Here is an 18,905-nt window from a genome sequence, read left to right as displayed (position 1 = left end):
AGCACCCAGCCACGGGGGCGCCCTGAGGCCTCCCCAAGCCACCCCAGGGTCCCTCTGTCCAGCAGCGCCTAGGGGACAGGTACTCACCAGGACCGCCTGCCTAAGACCTCAAGTCCATCAGGAAGAGAAGGGAGATACTGTCAAAGGGGAAAATGGGAGGAAGAGGGGAGAAGGGAAGTATAATCTCTACTAGTGAAAAAAGATAAGGACACAAAACATTTGCCTCTTAAGTCACAGAAGTGTTCCTGTGTGTCCTGAACTACCATCAGTTCTTCGCCCGGGAAGGGAAGGCACAGAGCCGGGCTCACCCCCGCACTCCACTCTCGGGGGCATTCTCCTCTCGCCGGGTAGGCCAGAAATGAAACTTAGCTGGCAGGAAAGTATTTCAAAACACTCGTGCTGCGATGTGGCATGTTTTAAACTCACAGGACACATAAATCTTCGGCTGTCAGAAGTCTTATGCCAGAAGTCTGCTCTGACACGGACTCAGCTGGATCACTCAGAAATCAGAAACTCGTTCAGACCCATTCACCTCCTCTATTGCTCCTCTGAGGAATGCAATTCAATCCTACAGCCCTCCGAGGTGGGACGGGGAGGACGAGGGCAGGGGTAGGGGTGCTAGGAATCGCTTCCCAAGGAAAACACCATCACCATCATCGTGTGCATACTTCCAACCCGAAATTCTAGATGAAAGGAAATTTTGCAAGCACAATAAAACAAAAATATTAAATAATAATAATTATAATATAAATAAATAAAACTCGGAGCTCCGCTAACCCCAAACACCTCCAGCCTTAAATGCCAAAGCAGGGCATTTTCTAGGGACTCAAAGCACCTTGTGTTGATCTGCTCTGGGGTGTTTCCCTCACTGAAAACCTCTGCTTCGTAAGGGCTTCCAATATTTGTTTAGTTAGGAGCACGCGGGGTTTCGGATCTGCGTCTCACGCGGACAGCAGGCGGATGGAGAAGAGAATTTTTCTTGAAGCTGCCAGGCCAGGGAACTTGACTCTCGAACTCGAGATCGGCCATTGACCCCCGGCCTGGCCGCGCACTGGCCCTCGGGTCGCGTGTCCGCGGCGCGGGCGGGCGGCCGGGCTGCCGGGCGGCCGGGGGCCCAGCCCCGCGGCCTGCGGGCCCCGCGAGCTCCCGGCGGCGCGGCCCCTCGCCCCCCGCTCCCTCCCGCCGCCGGACGCGCGGCGGCCACCCCGACGTGGCGCGGCGGGCGGCGCGGGTACCTGTAGAACGCGGGAGGGCCGGCCTCGCGCACCGCATAACCGCTCGGCTCGTTCTCCAAGTAATAGGGCACCTGTTGGCCGTGGGGGTGCAGGAAGGGCGAGAGCTGCGGCGGCGGGTGCAGCAGCACCAGCGGGCTCGGAGACACGCTGTTGAGCTGCGGGAAGCCCCCCAGGCTGTTGGCGCCGAACGCCGCCGCCTCGGACCCGGGCCCGTAGGCGAGGCCCGACTGGCCGTAGACGGGCGCGGAGGCGGCGGCCGCGGCGTTGAAGTCGTACGCGGCGCCCTCGGGGTAGTTATACACGGCGGGCTTGCCGCTGTCCACGTACACCTCGCCCAGGGGCCGCTCCAGGGGGATCTTGAGCTGCGGGTGGTTCAGGGACTCCAGCTCGTTCGCTTGGATCTGGTGCAGCAGGGCCATTCCCGACGCTTTGGTGTGTAGGGTCATGGTCATGGTCAGTGGCCGCGGGCAAGGCGCAAACTGTCTCCCCCCGCGGCAGAGGGCTCAGCAGCCGACCGGCCACCTGGAAGAAGAGCACAGCCCGCGGTTAGAGGCGGCGCAGCGCATGTCCCGCCGCGACGCGAGCTCTGGCCCTGCCCCGGGAGCCGGGCCGTCCCGTGGAGCCGGGCGGCGGGACCCGAGCAAGTGCAGCGCGGCGCGAGCGCGCTCCGCCAACTCCCGGGCTCGGGTCTCCAACTTTAAGTACCGGTCTCCCGAGCTCATATGCATCACAAAGGTGCTGGAAGCCGGCCAGGGGCTGTTGCCTTGCCCTGACGTTGGCTTAAACATCACTCCAGGCGCAGCTCGTTTTGGAGCGATCCCAAAGAGCAGCTTCCCTGAACTTTACTTTACTTGTTGCTGCTGGATAGAGGCTGAATTTCACTGCAGGAGGGCGGGAGCGCAGAGGGATCCCCTAAAGGTGGCCCGGAGAAGCCGGGGCTTAAAACAAACTCGGAAGACTAATCCAGGGGCCAGCTTTTTCTAACGTGCTACCTTATGTGCCCCGTGCCAGGCTCCAGTCTATCTCTGTTTGTCTCTCTCACTGTTCGATTCACTCTCCTCGTTGGCTGGAAATATGTAGTGTGTACATAGAATGACCCTGGGGAGGACCACTCTGTAACTGAGATATGGCAGATAGAATGGGGTGTGCGGTTGCATATGCAGACAGCTATATTTAGCAGCTGCAGGGACTGATAGGCGGCATCTGGGGGGAAAGGGGCGGAGATTCAAGGTGTGCATATAGGAAGAGCAGCGGTTTGCAATCAGGAGAATGCTGCCCGACCTCAGTTTTCCCCATCTGCAAAATTCTCCCCAAGTGGTCCCCTCCAGCCAGGACCTTCCGAGATTCTCCCAGCCTGACTTGTCTGTCTGTGCTGGACCGCAGTTCTGTACTTGCTCCCATTAGGAATTCTAATGTGAATGACCATTTACAAAAATCTTCCGTTAGGTGGGCATGGGTGTTCATGCCTTCCACAGATTATGCAACCAAAGCTTCAGAAAACTGAATATGAAATGTGACCTTTCCATAAAAAGCATAACCTCAGGTTATTAATCAAATCTTTGGCAACTATGTTACACCTCTGATCTAACCAACAAAATTTTAAGTGCAGTGATATATTTCTGTTCTTTTCTTCTACTATTGGACCTTCTTGGTTCCCTTGGACTAGGATATGCAGCAGCAAATATCCAGATTGTAAAAGGAATAGAAAAAAAGTTTTGAACTGAATTAAAAGCTAAACAAAGACAAGTGCATTATATATAACCTATAATAGCATAAATAATATATAATGTATATATAAGTATATATTTTAAAGATATGGTAAATATATTGTGCACTATAATCTTGAATAGTTTATACTTTCTAATAAACTTCCTTTGCTCCAGCCTAATGAACTCTGATAGGACTATCTGATACTTTGCCTTAATTGCTATCCCCAGCACCTGACAGAATACCTGACAAAATGTTTGTGTCATATATAAATGCCAAGGATGCTGTTACTGATAGTAATATTTGGGGACATCTTTATACTAATAAGTACATATTTTACCTAATTCTTACAAGAACAGACAGATCATCTGGGGACAATATGCAGATGTAGCTGATTTGCTAGGAAGCCAAAATTGAGCTCAGCATCAATAACTAAAGATTGTAAGCAAAGAAAGGGTTAAAAACACATTAAGTGAATCACAGATATTTCTCTTTATGGCCAGCAACCATTACTTTCCAAAGCAATTTTTTTTACAGATGACTTCGTTTCCGTAAATCACACTTTCAATTTTCGAATGTCTCTTTTAAACCCATGCAAAAGCACTTCAGAGGGCTCTTAAAAATCTGAACCTGCTGAATTATATGTAAATTACACAGAGAACCCTACAAGTCCTGAAAGCAGAAGGGGATGCACACACAAACCCATGGAAAACAGCAAATCCTCATCTCCCTGCTAGGATACAGACACTGGCCAGAAAGGTAAGTTGCTTTCTCAAAATGCTAAAGCTTCAAAGAGAAATCAAAACAGTCCTACCCTGCTGGATCAAGAGCGTCTTTCCAGAAATGTTCCATGGGCTTGTAGAAGTCAAGGGCTGAGACAGTGAGAAGGAAAGGGAAAATGTGCTCACATGTGCCTGTGGCTCCGTGTGTGAGCAAGGCAGAGCGTGTGGGGATGTGTTTGTATGTGGAATGGCAGGGAATCGGGAAGCAGCCAGTAGGCAGGGCACTTGGCAGCCCCTCCCGGCAGACACAGCAGCCGGGCTACTGCACAGAGCTGGACGAATGGCAGTGGGGAGTGAAGACAAGCTTACTCTCTGCTCGTGGGGAGCAGGGGGGCACCCTCAAGTCAGCATGACTGGGGAGAAGCAAAACTCCAGCCCTTTTGCCCGTTATCCTTGGAGCCTAGAAAGTGCTCTTCTGTTTCCTGCTCCCATCCGAAGCAAGAGGGTAAAACAGGCTTGCTGTAAATCATAGGCTTACAGCTAAAATAGAATGCCAGTCAAAAGTGTGTGGATATCAAGTTTACAAAATGTGACATGGGCGGTTTTTCCTGAAGAATATAATTTAACAATAAAAGCCTTCTGGGATACACTTGGATCCGATGCCTTGCTGGCCCCAGCCCCCAGTCTCTGAACAGACACACTGTTGCCGCGCCACCGATTGCACCAGGAAACCAGACTTTGGAATAAATGTTTTGGCATTCTAGGGATGTGTTTCCAACTGAAACGTAATAGTCCTCCACCTCGTTAACCAAACCCACAAACCTTTCCACGAATAGCTCAGTTGACTGCTTTCTGTAAACATGAAAAAAGAGATAGTATTAAAAGCCCGAAGTATGAAGATAAGACAAAGGTGAGTACCTTTGTTTGAAACTGAATTTTGGCTTTCTGGTTGTACAGGCACTGCTCATCGGGGTGGTCCCTCCTTTCCCACTGGTGCCCACATGGCTCTACCAGGGTCTCAACTTTTCTCTTGACCATGGTATTAATACAGCATAATAAGGTGCTCCTAAGTGTGCCTCACCCAGTGTCTCAGCACATGTGATGCCTAGTGGAGCCTTTGTTGCCAGACATTAGTCACTTCCTTGGGTATTAAATGACTCTAATCACAATGCCAGGAGTGGCCAGTCTTTGGCCTTGGGACCCTATGCAGTTACTAAGAGATTTTTGAGTGGCTTTTGAGACCAGTACAGAGAAAGAAGTAAAAACTTATTTTTAAAAAAAAGTTACAAAAATGTTAATGATGTCATAATGCAGATATATATTATGTGCTTTGAACGACCCCAAATATTGCAGTAGTGGAGCACAGAACCCTTTGTTGGTGATGGTGGTGAATCCTGACTCCTCGCCAGGGCCACCCATGCACTAGATAGGCCAGTGCAAAATCAAGTAAGAATGTGCCAGGAAGGGATGGAGAAGGAAGGAATGGGGAAAGAAGGAGAGGAAAAAAGAAAGAAGGAAGAGAAGGAGAGAGGAAGGGGACTCTGCAAATATTCTCCTTGAACATAGGAAGGACAAGAAGCTGCCTAATCTCTTCATAGACTTCGATTATTCTGCAGCTAACTATCAAAGTGAGCCCAAAGTGTCCAATACGGGCAGTTTTCCTGAACATTCTCTTTCCAGCATTCTCCTTCCTCTCCCTGATAAGATTCATCCCCCCAGGGTTGATGATAGTGGGTGGGAAAGGATACTGCACCTTGCTAATTTTCTTCTAGTGCTTCTGGCCAACCCAGCTTCCAGCTCCCTCCTCTTACGTGTCTACACTCACTTACTGCACAGGCTCATCCCCCTCTCCATGACTTCCTGGCCCTTGCAGGTGAATTAGGGTCAAGTCTGTTCTCTAGCTCCACCACTGAGTTCCTCTCCAGACCCACCTTTCCAGCACTCTCCTGGGCATAGCTGGCTTGTTCAAAATATACATGACTGTTGTCCCCAAAATGGTACTCCTGTCAATCCCCAGTCCATAACAGCATTACTGCCCCTCCAGTCACCCAGACTAAAGTCTCATGGTCTTCTCTAAGGGCTTTCTTTCCCTCACCTCGCATATTCCTGAGCATTCTAGCTTTGTGATTTCTTCCCTGACACTTCTATGGCCCGCCTTCACCCCCTCATTACCTTACCTGTTTAAGAGTTTCCTAGGGATGTCTGCCTCTTTCCTCCTACCCTCCCTCCCCAGATCCTGCTGCCTTTTATTTCCTTGGTTTTTACAGCTTTGAGCTCCATTTTCTCATGACCTGGCTGGCTCCACCATTCACCCAGGTCATAGCTTCCTCCCGAATGCAGGCCTTCCTCTCTTCCCACAGCTATCCTGTCTAGTGTATCTCACCGCCCCTCCCCCCAATGTGTAGCCTAGGCTTTAGCCAAAAAAAAAAAAAAAAAAAAAGAACTTGACCCTCCAAGCATCCCAAGCTTTCCTGATGACATTCTCTCTGCCTACCACACCCACCCCTCACTTTGCTGGCTTGTCAGGGAAAGCCTTTTTTAAAGTCCAGCCCAAATGCTACCATGTCAATAACACCTTCCTTTACTCCTTGTTCAAAGGTAATTTTTCTCTCCTCTGAACTCCAGTGGTATTTCAGGTGCATTTATTACATTCTTTTTTTCGGGGGGTGGGTACTTAGGGTCATTTATTTATTTATTTTTAGAGGAGGTACTGGGGATTGAACCCAGGACCTTGTGCATGCTAGGCATGCACTCTATTACTTGAGCTATATCCTCCCCCGCTTATTACATTCTTGAATGTATATATATATATTTTTATATATGATATATATTTTTTTAGCCCCTCATCCTGCTCAGAAGTTCCTTGAGGAGAGGGTCTGCATAGAGCTACTTGGGAGATTTCTGAGTGCCTAGCACTGTGCCTGATCATATTAGGTCATCAAATATTGGCTAATTTACTAATCCAGATATTTAAAAGGCTAAAATAATATTATATCTAGCTGAATAGTCATCCCTAAAAGCTAACTTCCCATGTAATGTTCTACCATTTTCAAACTGTTTTTGCTAAACAATTATCTCTGTATCCTCATCCTGGCTAAGGCCATAAAGCCAAAATTCAAATTCATACAATCTTGAGTCAGATTAAGCCTGCAATTCTTGGCAGCATGATTCACAAGAGAGCTCTGAATTTTTCGTTTGTAACCAGATAATACTATGGCCAAACATAGTTGCTTCTCTAGCTCCATTAAAAGCTTTTACATTTACAAAAACATTATTCCTCCAGCAGAAACACAAAAGCAAATAAATGTGGAAATATTTCCAAAATAACTTACAATACTAGAAATGAGTCCTTCAGTCTGAGACATGGAGGGCCAGTTATGTCCAAGCTGACTGCTATTTTGATTATAAATGCTCTGTTTGGGAATTTGTCTTTGCACATTTATTTGACACCACCTATTTTCACAGAAGAAAAATGAAGAATTTCCTTTTAAAAATGAAGGATTTCTGCTTATTTTAAAAATGGATCATACCATTTGTTTTAAGGCATTTTGATTAACTCCTAGACTTTTTGCAACTGACCTTAGATATTTTCTGTCTTCTGAGGTAAAATTTCTACGCAGTGGAATGCACATATCTCATGTGGACAATCTGACGAGTTTGGATATGCCCATGTGACAACCATCTCAATGAAGTCATAGAGTATTTCCATCCCTCAAGAAAGTTCCCTTCTTGCCTTGTTCTAGCCAACCCCTAACCCCATAGGCAACCATCGGTCCGCTTTCTATCAACATAGATTTATTTTGCCTCCTGGCCCAGAATGTAGACCATGATCTCTTATAAATTGGAGCACATAATATACCCCATTTGCAACCAAAGGCACAACAGTCTGCTTCTGGGCACACAGTGCTGTCGGGCAACCTAAGTACAGCACTATCCTTCTCGCAGTCAGACACCTCTTCCTGGGATCAGCTCCCTCAAGTCCACAGAATTTTACTAACACTCTATTCAGGGACCTTTTTAATTCTAACAGGTTTTACATGATCCAATGTTACATAAGCCTGCAAAGATACAGTTGACGGGAAGCCAGATGAAACCAGGATTCTTTAGCATGTTCTTAAATAGCCTTTTCTTCCCACTGCCACTGCAAAATAAATAACTTTTTTTTAATGATTTGTAAGCCAAGAATCAAACCCATGGTCCTTACTCTTGTAAAACCCAGGACCTCAGATGCCATTTTCTGTCTCCCTGGAACCTGATGGAGATCATTTGGATTTTGGATTGTTGGGCAGAAGGGCTACTCTTTATTGGGAATTAAAGAGTGATTCAGATTTAGTTCACCAGCTTAACAGAATTTAGTAACTTTCATCGTACATTTTTAAGAGACTTTTTAAATGTAATTTCATGTATGCAATGCATGTGGCATAAAACCATTTAGAAAGTCCTTTCTCTATAAGTGACACCAGTGATAACAGAATTCCAATTATTCCAATTATTATTACAGTGTGTCCCTCTCCCTCTCTTTATCTGTTGTTTACTTGAGGAATCTCATTGCCAGCTTCGAGTATTATTTCTCTGCAGAGAGCAGTACCCAGATTGTGCCTAAATTCAAATAATACTCTCAACTGTTGAGGGTGGCCTTTACACACACACACAGACACGTATGCACACACACCTAGTAATCAACCAAGAACCTGGCCCAATTTCAGAACCAGCCTTAGACAAGTGGTTAAAAAAAAAAAAAAAAAGGAGATATGTGCATTTTGAGGCTTTTCAGGTCTTCCTGTTTTGCTGCCACACTCATCTGGATAACGGGCTCCGTAAGCACCCAGGACCCCTATGCCAGCCGGTGCTCTTCCCTCTCCCAGCCCCCTCAGGTACAATCCTACTGTCACAAGGAACTGATGTATTTATGAACATGCCAAGGAATAACGCATTTATTCAATTCACTCAAAAAAATACTGATTACCTACTATTTACTAGGACCATTTCTAAGTGTTGCGGCCTGTCTTAGTCTTCTCAGGATGCCATAACAAAATACCTTAGAGTGAGTAGCTTAAACAACAGAAATATATTTTCACTCAGGTCTGGAGGCTGGAAATCTAAGATCAGGGTGCCAGCGTGGCCAAGTTCTACTGAGGACTCACTTTCCAGCTTTCAGACAGCAGCCTTCCCCCTGTGTTCTCACATGGTGGGGTAAGCTCGCTCTCATAAGGCCACAGTCCTACTGGATTAGGACTGTCCATAAACAAACAACTAATATCCCTGCCCTCAAAGAGCATGCTTCTAGAGGTCTAGAACTGGTCCTATTTTAGTGGCCCCTTCTACTCAGTCTCATCCGAGAGCATCTCTGCCTAAGTCTGCCCTCAGGTGCTGGTGGTCCTCTGGGTTCAGCCCCTAGGCCCTTTTGTCCCCTCTACACATCTTCCTCTGGATGATCTCAACCACTCCCAGGGTCCTAAGTTTCATGTGTCCACTGAAGACTTAAAAATAGAAATCTCCAGTTGAGGTCACCTTGCTGGCTGATACCTCTTAGTTTTTTACTTGCCTGTTCATTCACTCAATACATACTTATTGAGCACCTACTATGCACTAGCCGTTTGAAACTCAACTTGTCCAAAATTCACGTATCTTTTCCCCAGACCTGTTCACCCCTGTTTCCTGTCTCAGTAAATCACATTGCCGTTCATGTAATTGGGCAAGCCAAAAAAAATCCAGTCTTCGGCCTTGACCTTCTTTCTCACTCCCTATATTTGACCTCTCACAAATCTGTGTTTCTGTCTCCTTGATCTATTTTGAGTCCACACCCTTTCTCATCATCGTTATTTTTTTCAAGCCACTATCTTCTCTCCCAAGATGGGCCTCCAGCCTTTTTCCTTCACTATCCATTCTCCATACTGTGGGAAGAGCAATCCATCTCAAGAGTAAAAGGAGTCGACTTATCATTCTCTTTTCCCCAGAGTTCCCGCACAGTCTCTCACGGGTACTGTGCTCCCGCCATATTGAATTGCTTTCAAGTTCCTCAAACTCTGTGGACTCTGCCTGAATCTAAATATTCATACTTTCAATTCACTTTGCCTGGAACCTTCCTCCCATCTTTCTTCACCTGACTTACTCCTACCCATCCTTTTAAGTCTCCTTTGAGACATCACAGCCACCAGGAAGCGTTCCTCAATATTCTTGATTTTTTATTGGGTGCCTGTCCTATGAACGCCCATAGCTCCCTAAAAATCCCTGGTTATAGTTCTTATCACTGTGTTGAAATTTCTTGCATATTTCTCTGTATCCTCCCACTGATCTATAAATTTTTAAAAGACACACAGGGACTGTCTTTTTCCAAGTCATGAGTCCATTGCTTAGTACAATGCCTGATGAATAGCTGGCCTCAATAAATACTATTTGAATAATGAATGATTAAACCCCTCCCAGGTATCACATTTGCATTGTTAACTGAATTTCTCAATAACTTAATTCAAGAGGAGTGAATATAATGGCTAGAACTCAGAACCAGAGCTTAGAGGAGAATTTGGAATCAGATTCATGTTTTCTAGAACAACTCAGATTTAGTACCACAGAATTAGAATTAGAATTAGAGTTAATGGCCCCTTCACGGGTTGTCAATCCCAGTCTGCTAATTGTATCTATAAAGAAACTGAGGCCCAGAGAGGCAAAAGAGATTCGCCAGCGGTCCTACTTGCTCAATGTCTAGTCCAGAGGAACTGGACTAGATTCTGGTCTCCAGATTTAGGGTACACCATCCTACCTACCCCACCCCCATTCTCTCCATGTTGATACTGCATTCTTCCTTCTTTTAGTGTGGCCCATGGTCAGCGTGATGAAATCAAGACATAATCATAGTGGCTCAATGGACTATTCTAAGAGTCTTAAAATTTCCCAACTCTGGTAAACACAGCAAGACTGCTTTCACTTTCTCAAATCACTGGTAAAGAAATGGGAAGAAGGGTTAGGGAACATGACTTTAAAATATTGAAACAATTTGTGTTCAGAGAAATGACTTGCCTTATGAGACATGAAGAAATGAATTCTTATGCATTACTCCTGGAAGAGAGTTCATTAAGGTCTGACCCTTTGGTCTATATCATTTGAATAAAACTTTTTATCTAAAGAAAAATTTGTACCCTTCCTGTACCTTCTAAATTGTACAAACTTACAAATATATTATCTTTAACCACAAAATAATTGCTTCACTGTATTTGACACATTTCAATTTCCAAGTGAATCTAATTTGAAAGACATTAGAGTACCTTTCCACTTTGCTATCCTACTCATCAAGGAACCTATATTGTGATCCAAAAGTGCTAGCCATCCTAAAAACTATAACTTCTCATAAGAACTGGAAAGATAATTGGGAACAATACTGGAAACACTCAAAGATTCAGGAGAACATAGTGGCAAACTTTTGGTTGATTCTCAAATAAAGACATTACTTTTCATGATATTTGCCAGCAACTTTCTGGACCATAATTACAAAGAGAAAACACTCCACAAACTTTTATGCCAAATGCTAATGAATGGCTAAAATGTACAGATTATAATTCCCACCCCCACCCCCCTTATCTCCACCCTGCCGGTCGTCTCAATTTTCTGTCCTTAAAATATCTCTACTTACTCCTTATCGACTTTCGAGCCTGCCTCTTCTCTGAGGTCCTCACAGGCCACCCCTACTGAGACCCAGAATTCTCATCTGAACTCACCTCAGAAAAACATGCCTGCCCAACCACTGTGTTCTCTCTCACATGTGTGTCCTCAGCTCCCTTGCCTCCCCTTTCAACAGTGCTGGTCAGGTCACAACACCCCTTCCTCAATACAGTTTTCTTGGGCTTCAATTTTGGTGGGGTACCTAGGGTTCAAGCTGTACAACTGCCCACCCTCCCAAACCCCATCCCATCAATATAGCTTGTCCAAAGTCTTAATTTCAGCGTGCAATTTATAGGAACATCTCTAATTGAACTAATTTCCATTCTCACCTCTCAAGCAGGTATTTGATTTTTTTTTAATAGGGAAATCTTATTGAACTAAGGAAATCTCTACTTGTAGAACTGCAAAAGCCTGAAAGGGAAAACATAGGGCCTGGGAGGAGGCATCTGTATGTAAAGAATATCCTATGTTTTTCTTTCTCAGGAGGTTTGAAAATTCCAAATGGGAAGGAGCAGTATCCAACAATCTCTTGGTTGACCCCGAGAGTGCCTGAGTGAATTTTCTTCACATCTCAGTAAGGATGTGTCCTTACTCTCACCTGGACACTCTTTGTGCATGCATAAGCAATAAATAATCTATAATAAATAAGCTCAAGCAATGCCTGGGGGCAAAGTTACGGCTTTCATAGGATATGTCCCATAGCAGCAAAATCAGAGGGGATAATGATCTTCCCAAAGGAAAACTGAAGGTGAGACTGCTTAGGTGAGACCTCAGCTTTACTCCCTTGCTACATCGTCATGCTAGAGACAGAAGAACATGAAAAGCAATAAATCCATTTTCTGAGCACTTGTGTAAAATGTCAGAAGCTGAAGTCTAATAGTCCCAGTCCCACTGGCTTTCCTCTCATGCAAAATGTGATCTTTGCCTCTTTCTGACGTGATAATTTAGCTTTTTCAGAATGGGTGTAAGAAACGCTGCACTAAATATAGCTCTTGCTCTTGAATCCGGACATGCTTATTCTTGAAAATAAATGCTGCATTCATTCAAGTGAATGTTTCCCAATCAGCCCAAATTCACCCTTCACTCTATACTTAACATACTTTTCCATCTCTGGCCGCCAGACCCGCTTACCATTTGGGGTAATCCAGCATTTGTTGACTGGTCAGTTGCAACTCCAGTTCCACATTCTTCACATTGTTTAAAGGAGTTTCTGAAGAAACTCAACCAGAGCCTCATGACTCTGAGGCTGCATTTTGCTCACAATGACTGTAATAGCATTGTGTTCGTTCTTGACAGTTTCACCATCTGCTACCCCTGTCTATATGTGGGAAGGAGAGGTCGGCACAGGAAACCAGGCTGCCTCAACCTTTCTGTTAACTGGGTTGGTGGCGAGGATTCTTTCTGTGCACTCTGAACTAGTGCAGGACGAGCAGGATCATCAGTTTTGGAGACTTTTCTTTCGGGTTGGTTTGACAACAACCAAAAATCCCAAAACATCCTTTCTCTAGAGATGACTTCTTTATCGTCATCTCTAAACCTCACCAGAAGCCTAAGGTAAATCCTGATGGCTGTTCATGGAGCATCTGTCATGTGCTTTAAAAATATTATTTCATTTAACATTTGTATTTCACATAGAATACAAACTTGTGGTTGCCGGGGGGAAGGGAGTGGGAACGGACAGACTGGGAGTTAGAAATTTATAGATACTAACAGGTATCTACAGAATAGATAAACAAGTGTATACTGTGTAACACAGAGAAATATATACAAGATCTTGTGGTAGCGCACAGTGAAAAAGAATATGAAAATGAATATATGTATATTCATGTATGACTGAAAAATCGTCCTGTACACCAGAAATTGACACAACATTGTAAACTGACTATAACTCAATAAAATTAAAAAAATAAAATAAAATAAAATTTGTATTTCATTTAAGTATATAATGAAGTTTGTGTTTTAATCTTCAAAATATATTTTCAAAGCCATATTGAGAGAATCTCCTCCCACCTCTGCCTGCCACTCACCAATTTCCCCTTTCTAAAGGCAACAGGTGTTACCAATTTTTAATTTTCTGCCCCAAAATTTTCCATGCATATAAAACACACACACATGTATAAACACATACACACACACATGCACACACATACTCTTCCACATCATTTTTTAAAAATAGTAATGACATGTACCCTGTTTTGTGCCATGTTTCTTGTTTTCCCTAACAATATATCTTGGATAACTTTCTGTTTTGCTACATAAACAGCTCCCTCATTTTTTGTGACTGTGTAGTATTTCATTGTGTGGAAGAGCCACAATTTATTTTGCCAGTTCCCCATTCATAGCAATTAAGTTTGTCCCCAACATTCTTCAATTATCAACAATCCTACAATTAGTAACCTTGTGCATAAGTCAGTTCTCATAGGATTAATATGTACAACATTAATTTTAATAGATGTTGCCAAAATGCCCTCTCTAGTGGCTGTACAGTTTGAGTTCCTACATCCTCACAAATATGGTGGCTCTTTGAACTATTTCATGTTACTCAAAATAGTATCTCCATGCAGTTTTAATTCACACTTTTCACTATGAGTGAGACTGAGCATCTTTTCACATGTTTTAGTTTAAATCCTAGCTTGACCAATCAGAGGTGGGGTAAATTTGGACAAATTAAAGTCTTGAGATCTATGAAGTTGGGACAGTCCCAACCTCAAAGGGCTGTTACAAAGAGTAAACACAATGATGTAAGAATACATGCTCTTCTTGCCAGTTGCCACCATTATTTTCCCAGTAGTGAACAATTACAGGGGCACCAGAAGCACAAGCTAATAATGCATTAAAGTTCATAGAAAGTGTGATAAAAGCCATGGCTGTGGTGCCAGAAGGTTTTAGATGAAATAAAGAGCTGTTATCGAAGGCTTGCTTATTACCATTCCAAAATGACAGTTTGCTTAACACAACATCATTGAAATTGGGTGCAAATCAGGACTGTTTCCCTGGGGATAAGAAATAACTATGCATAGTAGCACCTTAGGTGTGGAATAGAACCTTAACACCAGAAGCAAGCTATGTCAACTTGAAAAACAGACACTCACTTATGAATACAGTGTGTTTGGGGAATGAATTGTTGAAATGCCAGTTTTAACTATTTTACAATGTTTTCAGGCCCATTGCTGCAAACCACATTTTATTGCTCCCACTGAGGCACTACATAGGACAAATAAATATCCAGCATCAGATTTTTAAACCTCTGTAAATAAGTGGTAGATTGTTAACAAAATCTTGGCTGTCATTTCAGGAAAAGGACCACAGCTTTCATAAAAATAAGAATTTTGAAGCACTGTCAAATATCAGGTATTAAGATGATTTGATATACAGCTAAAATGCTTGGGAATCAAGTGGTAAACATGTCTACAGTCCAATTTGGAATCCCTTTATGTACAAATCACCCAATTTTTTAACCCTATCTTTTAGTCTTGTTATTTACGTCCTGTCAATAAATACAACCACTGAATGTGGAGAATGTGGGTCCCAACAGAGACATGAAAACAATGATTGTGACCTCCAATGTATTTTTAATGGAAAAAAAGAGGTCTTATATTTAGGACTCATTTTTCATTTTTGCAAAAGAAGCCAAATAGTTGTTTTTATATTAGTAGGAAATCCTATGTATTTATAAGCTTTCTGATCCATTGCATAGACATCAAAGGAGGTTTGATATAAGACTCCTTTCCTCAGTCAAAAATATTCTATTCCAGATTTTTAGAAATCAATTAAGAGAAAATTAAATAGCCTTGCATGAAAGACAACATCCTATCCCCCTGATATTTTTAAACGTGTTTTTATCTTATAAGGATCATGCATCTGAAATTAACAACTGCACCAAGTAGATTTACCTCTTCATGGGGAGTAGGTCGGCAACTTGCTATTAGATTTGTCACTTTGAATTATACGTATTGTTTTTGTGTTGTGTTTCTTACTAGATTTTGAGAAGCTTGTGGGTCCCTAGTGGAACAAATTTGGTGCTCATTAAATATACTGGAAGAGAATGAATGAATAAATAATGAATTACTGAATTAAATTACTCCAACATATTGTCTGGCTTCCTTTAATAAAAGTTTTTTTTTTTTTGATGTTTTGCCTGTTGTTTTGAGTCATATTACATTTACCAGGTGTTTATTACTGTCTGAAATATGGAACAATATTTATGTCTCAAGAAGTCTAAGATGAAATGAGATGTTCGGATTGGCAGATGCCCGAAAATCCCTGAGTCTCTGAGCGTCCCCACCCTGCCTTGCAGTTCAAGATAGGCTCTTTGCGGTAGTTATCCTGAGTCACCTCTGAGACCCTTGACTCCCAGCTCAGTTCACCACGGACTTCTCTTAATGACCCTCAGGACCACAGATCCACCCGCAGCTGACAAAAAGTCAAGAGGTACAACCAGAAACAACCGTCCTGCTCAATTACCATAAATCCTCATGATCATTAATAGCATTTATTATTACAGGTACTTTGGGGAAATCTCATGATCTCCAATGCCACCCAGTTTTTTAGTCATGTCCTAAAACGTCAAGTATAAGATCAATTTGCCAAACAATCTTAGAAATTCCTTGAAGGTGGACACTAAGTTCGGGAATCAATTCAGGATGACATGATGGAGGCTCCTGGTGGTGGAAAGACCGGCCTTATTATTTCAGGCTTTTTATTAACTGAAGTAAGTGAGTTGATGGTCAATAGGTTAGAAAAAGCTGAGCCATGTTTATTTGGTCAAATGTATGCAGATATCTACAAACAGAATATTAACATGGAGCTGTTTGTTCCCAGTGCTGGGCTGAGATCCCTAAATATTAGATGGCACAATCCAAAGGGAAGTCTCAGTCACCAAGCAGTGTCTGGAAAAAGAAAAGGAGTAAGAGGCATTTTATTCTTCCCTCTCACACATCAAGAGTTTAAAAGGATCAGGAGTCAGGAAATTGGAGGATTTGGGGAGAAAGTTGTTCACTGTGCACCCCCCTCCACCTCGGATGGAAGAGGCAGAACATACCCCCTTCATCCAAAGCCCCAAGCAAGCGGCCTCAACACATTTTCAGATTTGATAAGTATCTGCTGAGAACTGGCAGACACATGGCCCCATGGGTCTGATCCACCTGGAAATTTTAAGGAAAAGAGAACTTGACCCACTCCTCTGATGGCAGGCAAGAAAAGATGGCTGTGTGGGGTTGGGCTGTGCTCCCAAAGTTTGTGGAGGCAAAGGATGAAGCTAAGATGGGCCACATGCAAGAGAGAACCAATGCAGGTTCCATTTGGACATAGCCCCAGAGAAATCCCTGAAGTGGACAGGTGATCTCAGTAACAAGAGCATCGCTGATTCCCAAGGCTGAACTCTGTGTAACCAACCAGAGGATGTGATCTTACCTGCACGGAGGAATCCAGAAGTGAGAGATCTCCAGAGATGGGGTATAGGGGATGGTATCAGAAGAGCCCTCGAATAGCTCCTGACACCCGCTGTCTCACTGTCTCACCACAGTATTTCCTGCCTCTTTTCTCTGCTCCAGACTCACCCATTTCAACCCTACAGGGATCAGAAATTCAACTGGAAAGATGTACAAAGATATATAAATGTGAGGAAGGAAAAAGAGACCAGCTGCCTTCAATCCCATTGCAGGTAGCAAGCTTGTTTGAGGCCAGAACTGGGAAAAGGGAAGAGATGTGATAGTAAATAAAATTCACACGGTTTTCTATTTACATTGGACTGGTTAAATTCATTAGTAATTAGAGGCCCCTTATTACGTGGAAGTGACCAGAAAGTCTTAAGATTTACTTCACATTTCATCCAGGTAAATGGCCCCACAGAATAAATTTAAAGATACAGTGAATACTCTCTCTTTATATTCCTTGAAACCTGCATTTCAGCATAATGGTCACATTTATCTTCCTTTAAAAAGTTCAAGCTTCTCATGCACCCTTCCCCCAACTACTGTAATAAACACAAAAAGTGGATTCCATACTGACCATTGAGACTAATTGGAGTGAAATTTGCCAATCCAGGAAACTCAACATATCTGCTATTTCTTTTCAAGGACACACTTGATGCCTACAGAATAAGATGTCTTAATAACTGTTCATTTGTCAAATTACAGATTTTGAAAACAAGTCAACAAAAGGCACTCTAAGAGTTTCAGTTTATACCCTTGCATAAAGAGGTTTATCCCTTGTCAAAAGCCAACTGTCTCCTTCGGCAATATTTGTGTATACAAATGGTTGTTTGTTGGTGGTGGAGTTTAAAAATACAAAATTGAGAGAAAATGGGCATGTTCTTTCATTAACTACTCTCTAAATCAAGTCCAACGAGGATGAAATGAAGAAAGGGTGTATTCAGTTAAAGAAGCACCAGACTCCGCCAGGTCTCCAGCTCTTAGGCCCGCCGCCCTCCAGCACAGCTCCCCGCCCTGCAGCTCACGTGGAACCGTGTCAAGGGCACGAAAGGCAGCCTCTTGCTGGAGGGTAAAGGGGAGTGTTGGGCACACAGGGTTTGCAAAGAACATTTGACTTTGCAGGTTAGTCCCGGCCCCACCAGACTGAGGAGAAGTCTCTCAGAAACAGACCACTCCCAGCCACTTCTCTGTGGCTGTGTCCTGGACCAGCCTGATGACTTTAATGATAAAATTATGTCAAAGTCAGGAATACCACGGTAAGGACAAGCCAGGATGGGAGGGCTGGACAGGATCTTAGAGATCACGTAGGTTAACGAGCCGCCGTCGTTCCCCCACTGCCCACTCACATGAAGGGCAAGACCCACCAAAGCCTGAACGTTCCTCTGCCCAGTCCCTGGTTCTCTGCGATCCCTGCTGCACCAAGGTTTTCCTCCTATGTAAGAAAACTTGGAAGTTAAAAGGACGTTAATACGGGAATAACCCCTTCTTTGCACAGAGCATAACACACCATTTGCTAACAAAGTGCTTGAATCACAGCTCCCAACAGATCTCATTACACCGCGTGTCACCACAATGCGTTTCAGACTTGCTTATCCGGAATAGCCACTTTGTATAGACTGGGAATTGAAGGGTTAAGTGGCTGGCCCAGAGGGATAACCTAAAATCACAGTGTTACAACTCATTAAAAATGGACAGAATTTGTGTTTCGTGTCTTCTCCAAGACAGCCCAGTCCTTACCTACAGCAGCCCTTTGTCCCAGGAGCTTTCAGAGCTTCCCTCTTGAGATTCCACCTTCTCAACAAAACTCTCAGCCTCTCAGGGCATGCGAGGAAGGCATTTTGAGGAAAAATGATCACTCTGGGAAGGTAAGAGGCCCTCCCAGGGTTAACTGCATAAAACAAGAAGCATACCTGTAAACCCCACGGTTCCCAAAGTAGAGCCTTCAGGACAGCTACATCAGTATCATCAGGGAATTGGTACAAACGCAAATTCTTGGCATAGCTGGTTCCATCCTTTCTTCCTTACCTCTCCACATCTCAGCTCCAATGTCAACTCCCCATGACCACATCAGGGCAAGTGCTCCAGCCACGCCCCTTCCTGTTCCAGTCTCCTCACTGAACTATCTTGAGGGGGTTTCCTACTCAGGGCACTGT

The 18,905-nt window shown here is 43.8% G+C and overlaps 1 protein-coding gene across 7 annotated transcripts in view; it reads right to left on the bottom strand.

The window, feature by feature from the left end:
* ESR1 (estrogen receptor 1) overlaps positions 1-18,905 on the bottom strand; it is a 336,920-nt gene that overhangs the window by 234,263 nt on the left and 83,752 nt on the right. For 3 of the 7 annotated variants that reach the window (XM_032485185.1, XM_032485183.1, XM_032485187.1), the window contains exon 1: positions 1,236-1,687. In XM_032485185.1, coding sequence (XP_032341076.1) covers positions 1,236-1,687 — 452 coding nt within the window. Of the gene's footprint in view, positions 1-1,235; positions 1,758-1,940; positions 2,016-3,756; positions 3,841-18,905 lie in introns of those variants that run through there. The other 4 variants (XM_032485184.1, XM_032485181.1, XM_032485180.1 and 1 more) reach the window with 3 other exon arrangements.

The sequence above is a fragment of the Camelus ferus genome, chromosome 8 (genome assembly GCF_009834535.1).
Source record: "Camelus ferus isolate YT-003-E chromosome 8, BCGSAC_Cfer_1.0, whole genome shotgun sequence".
Taxonomy (NCBI): Eukaryota; Metazoa; Chordata; class Mammalia; order Artiodactyla; family Camelidae; genus Camelus; species Camelus ferus.
This window is presented reverse-complemented; position numbering and strand designations above follow the sequence as displayed.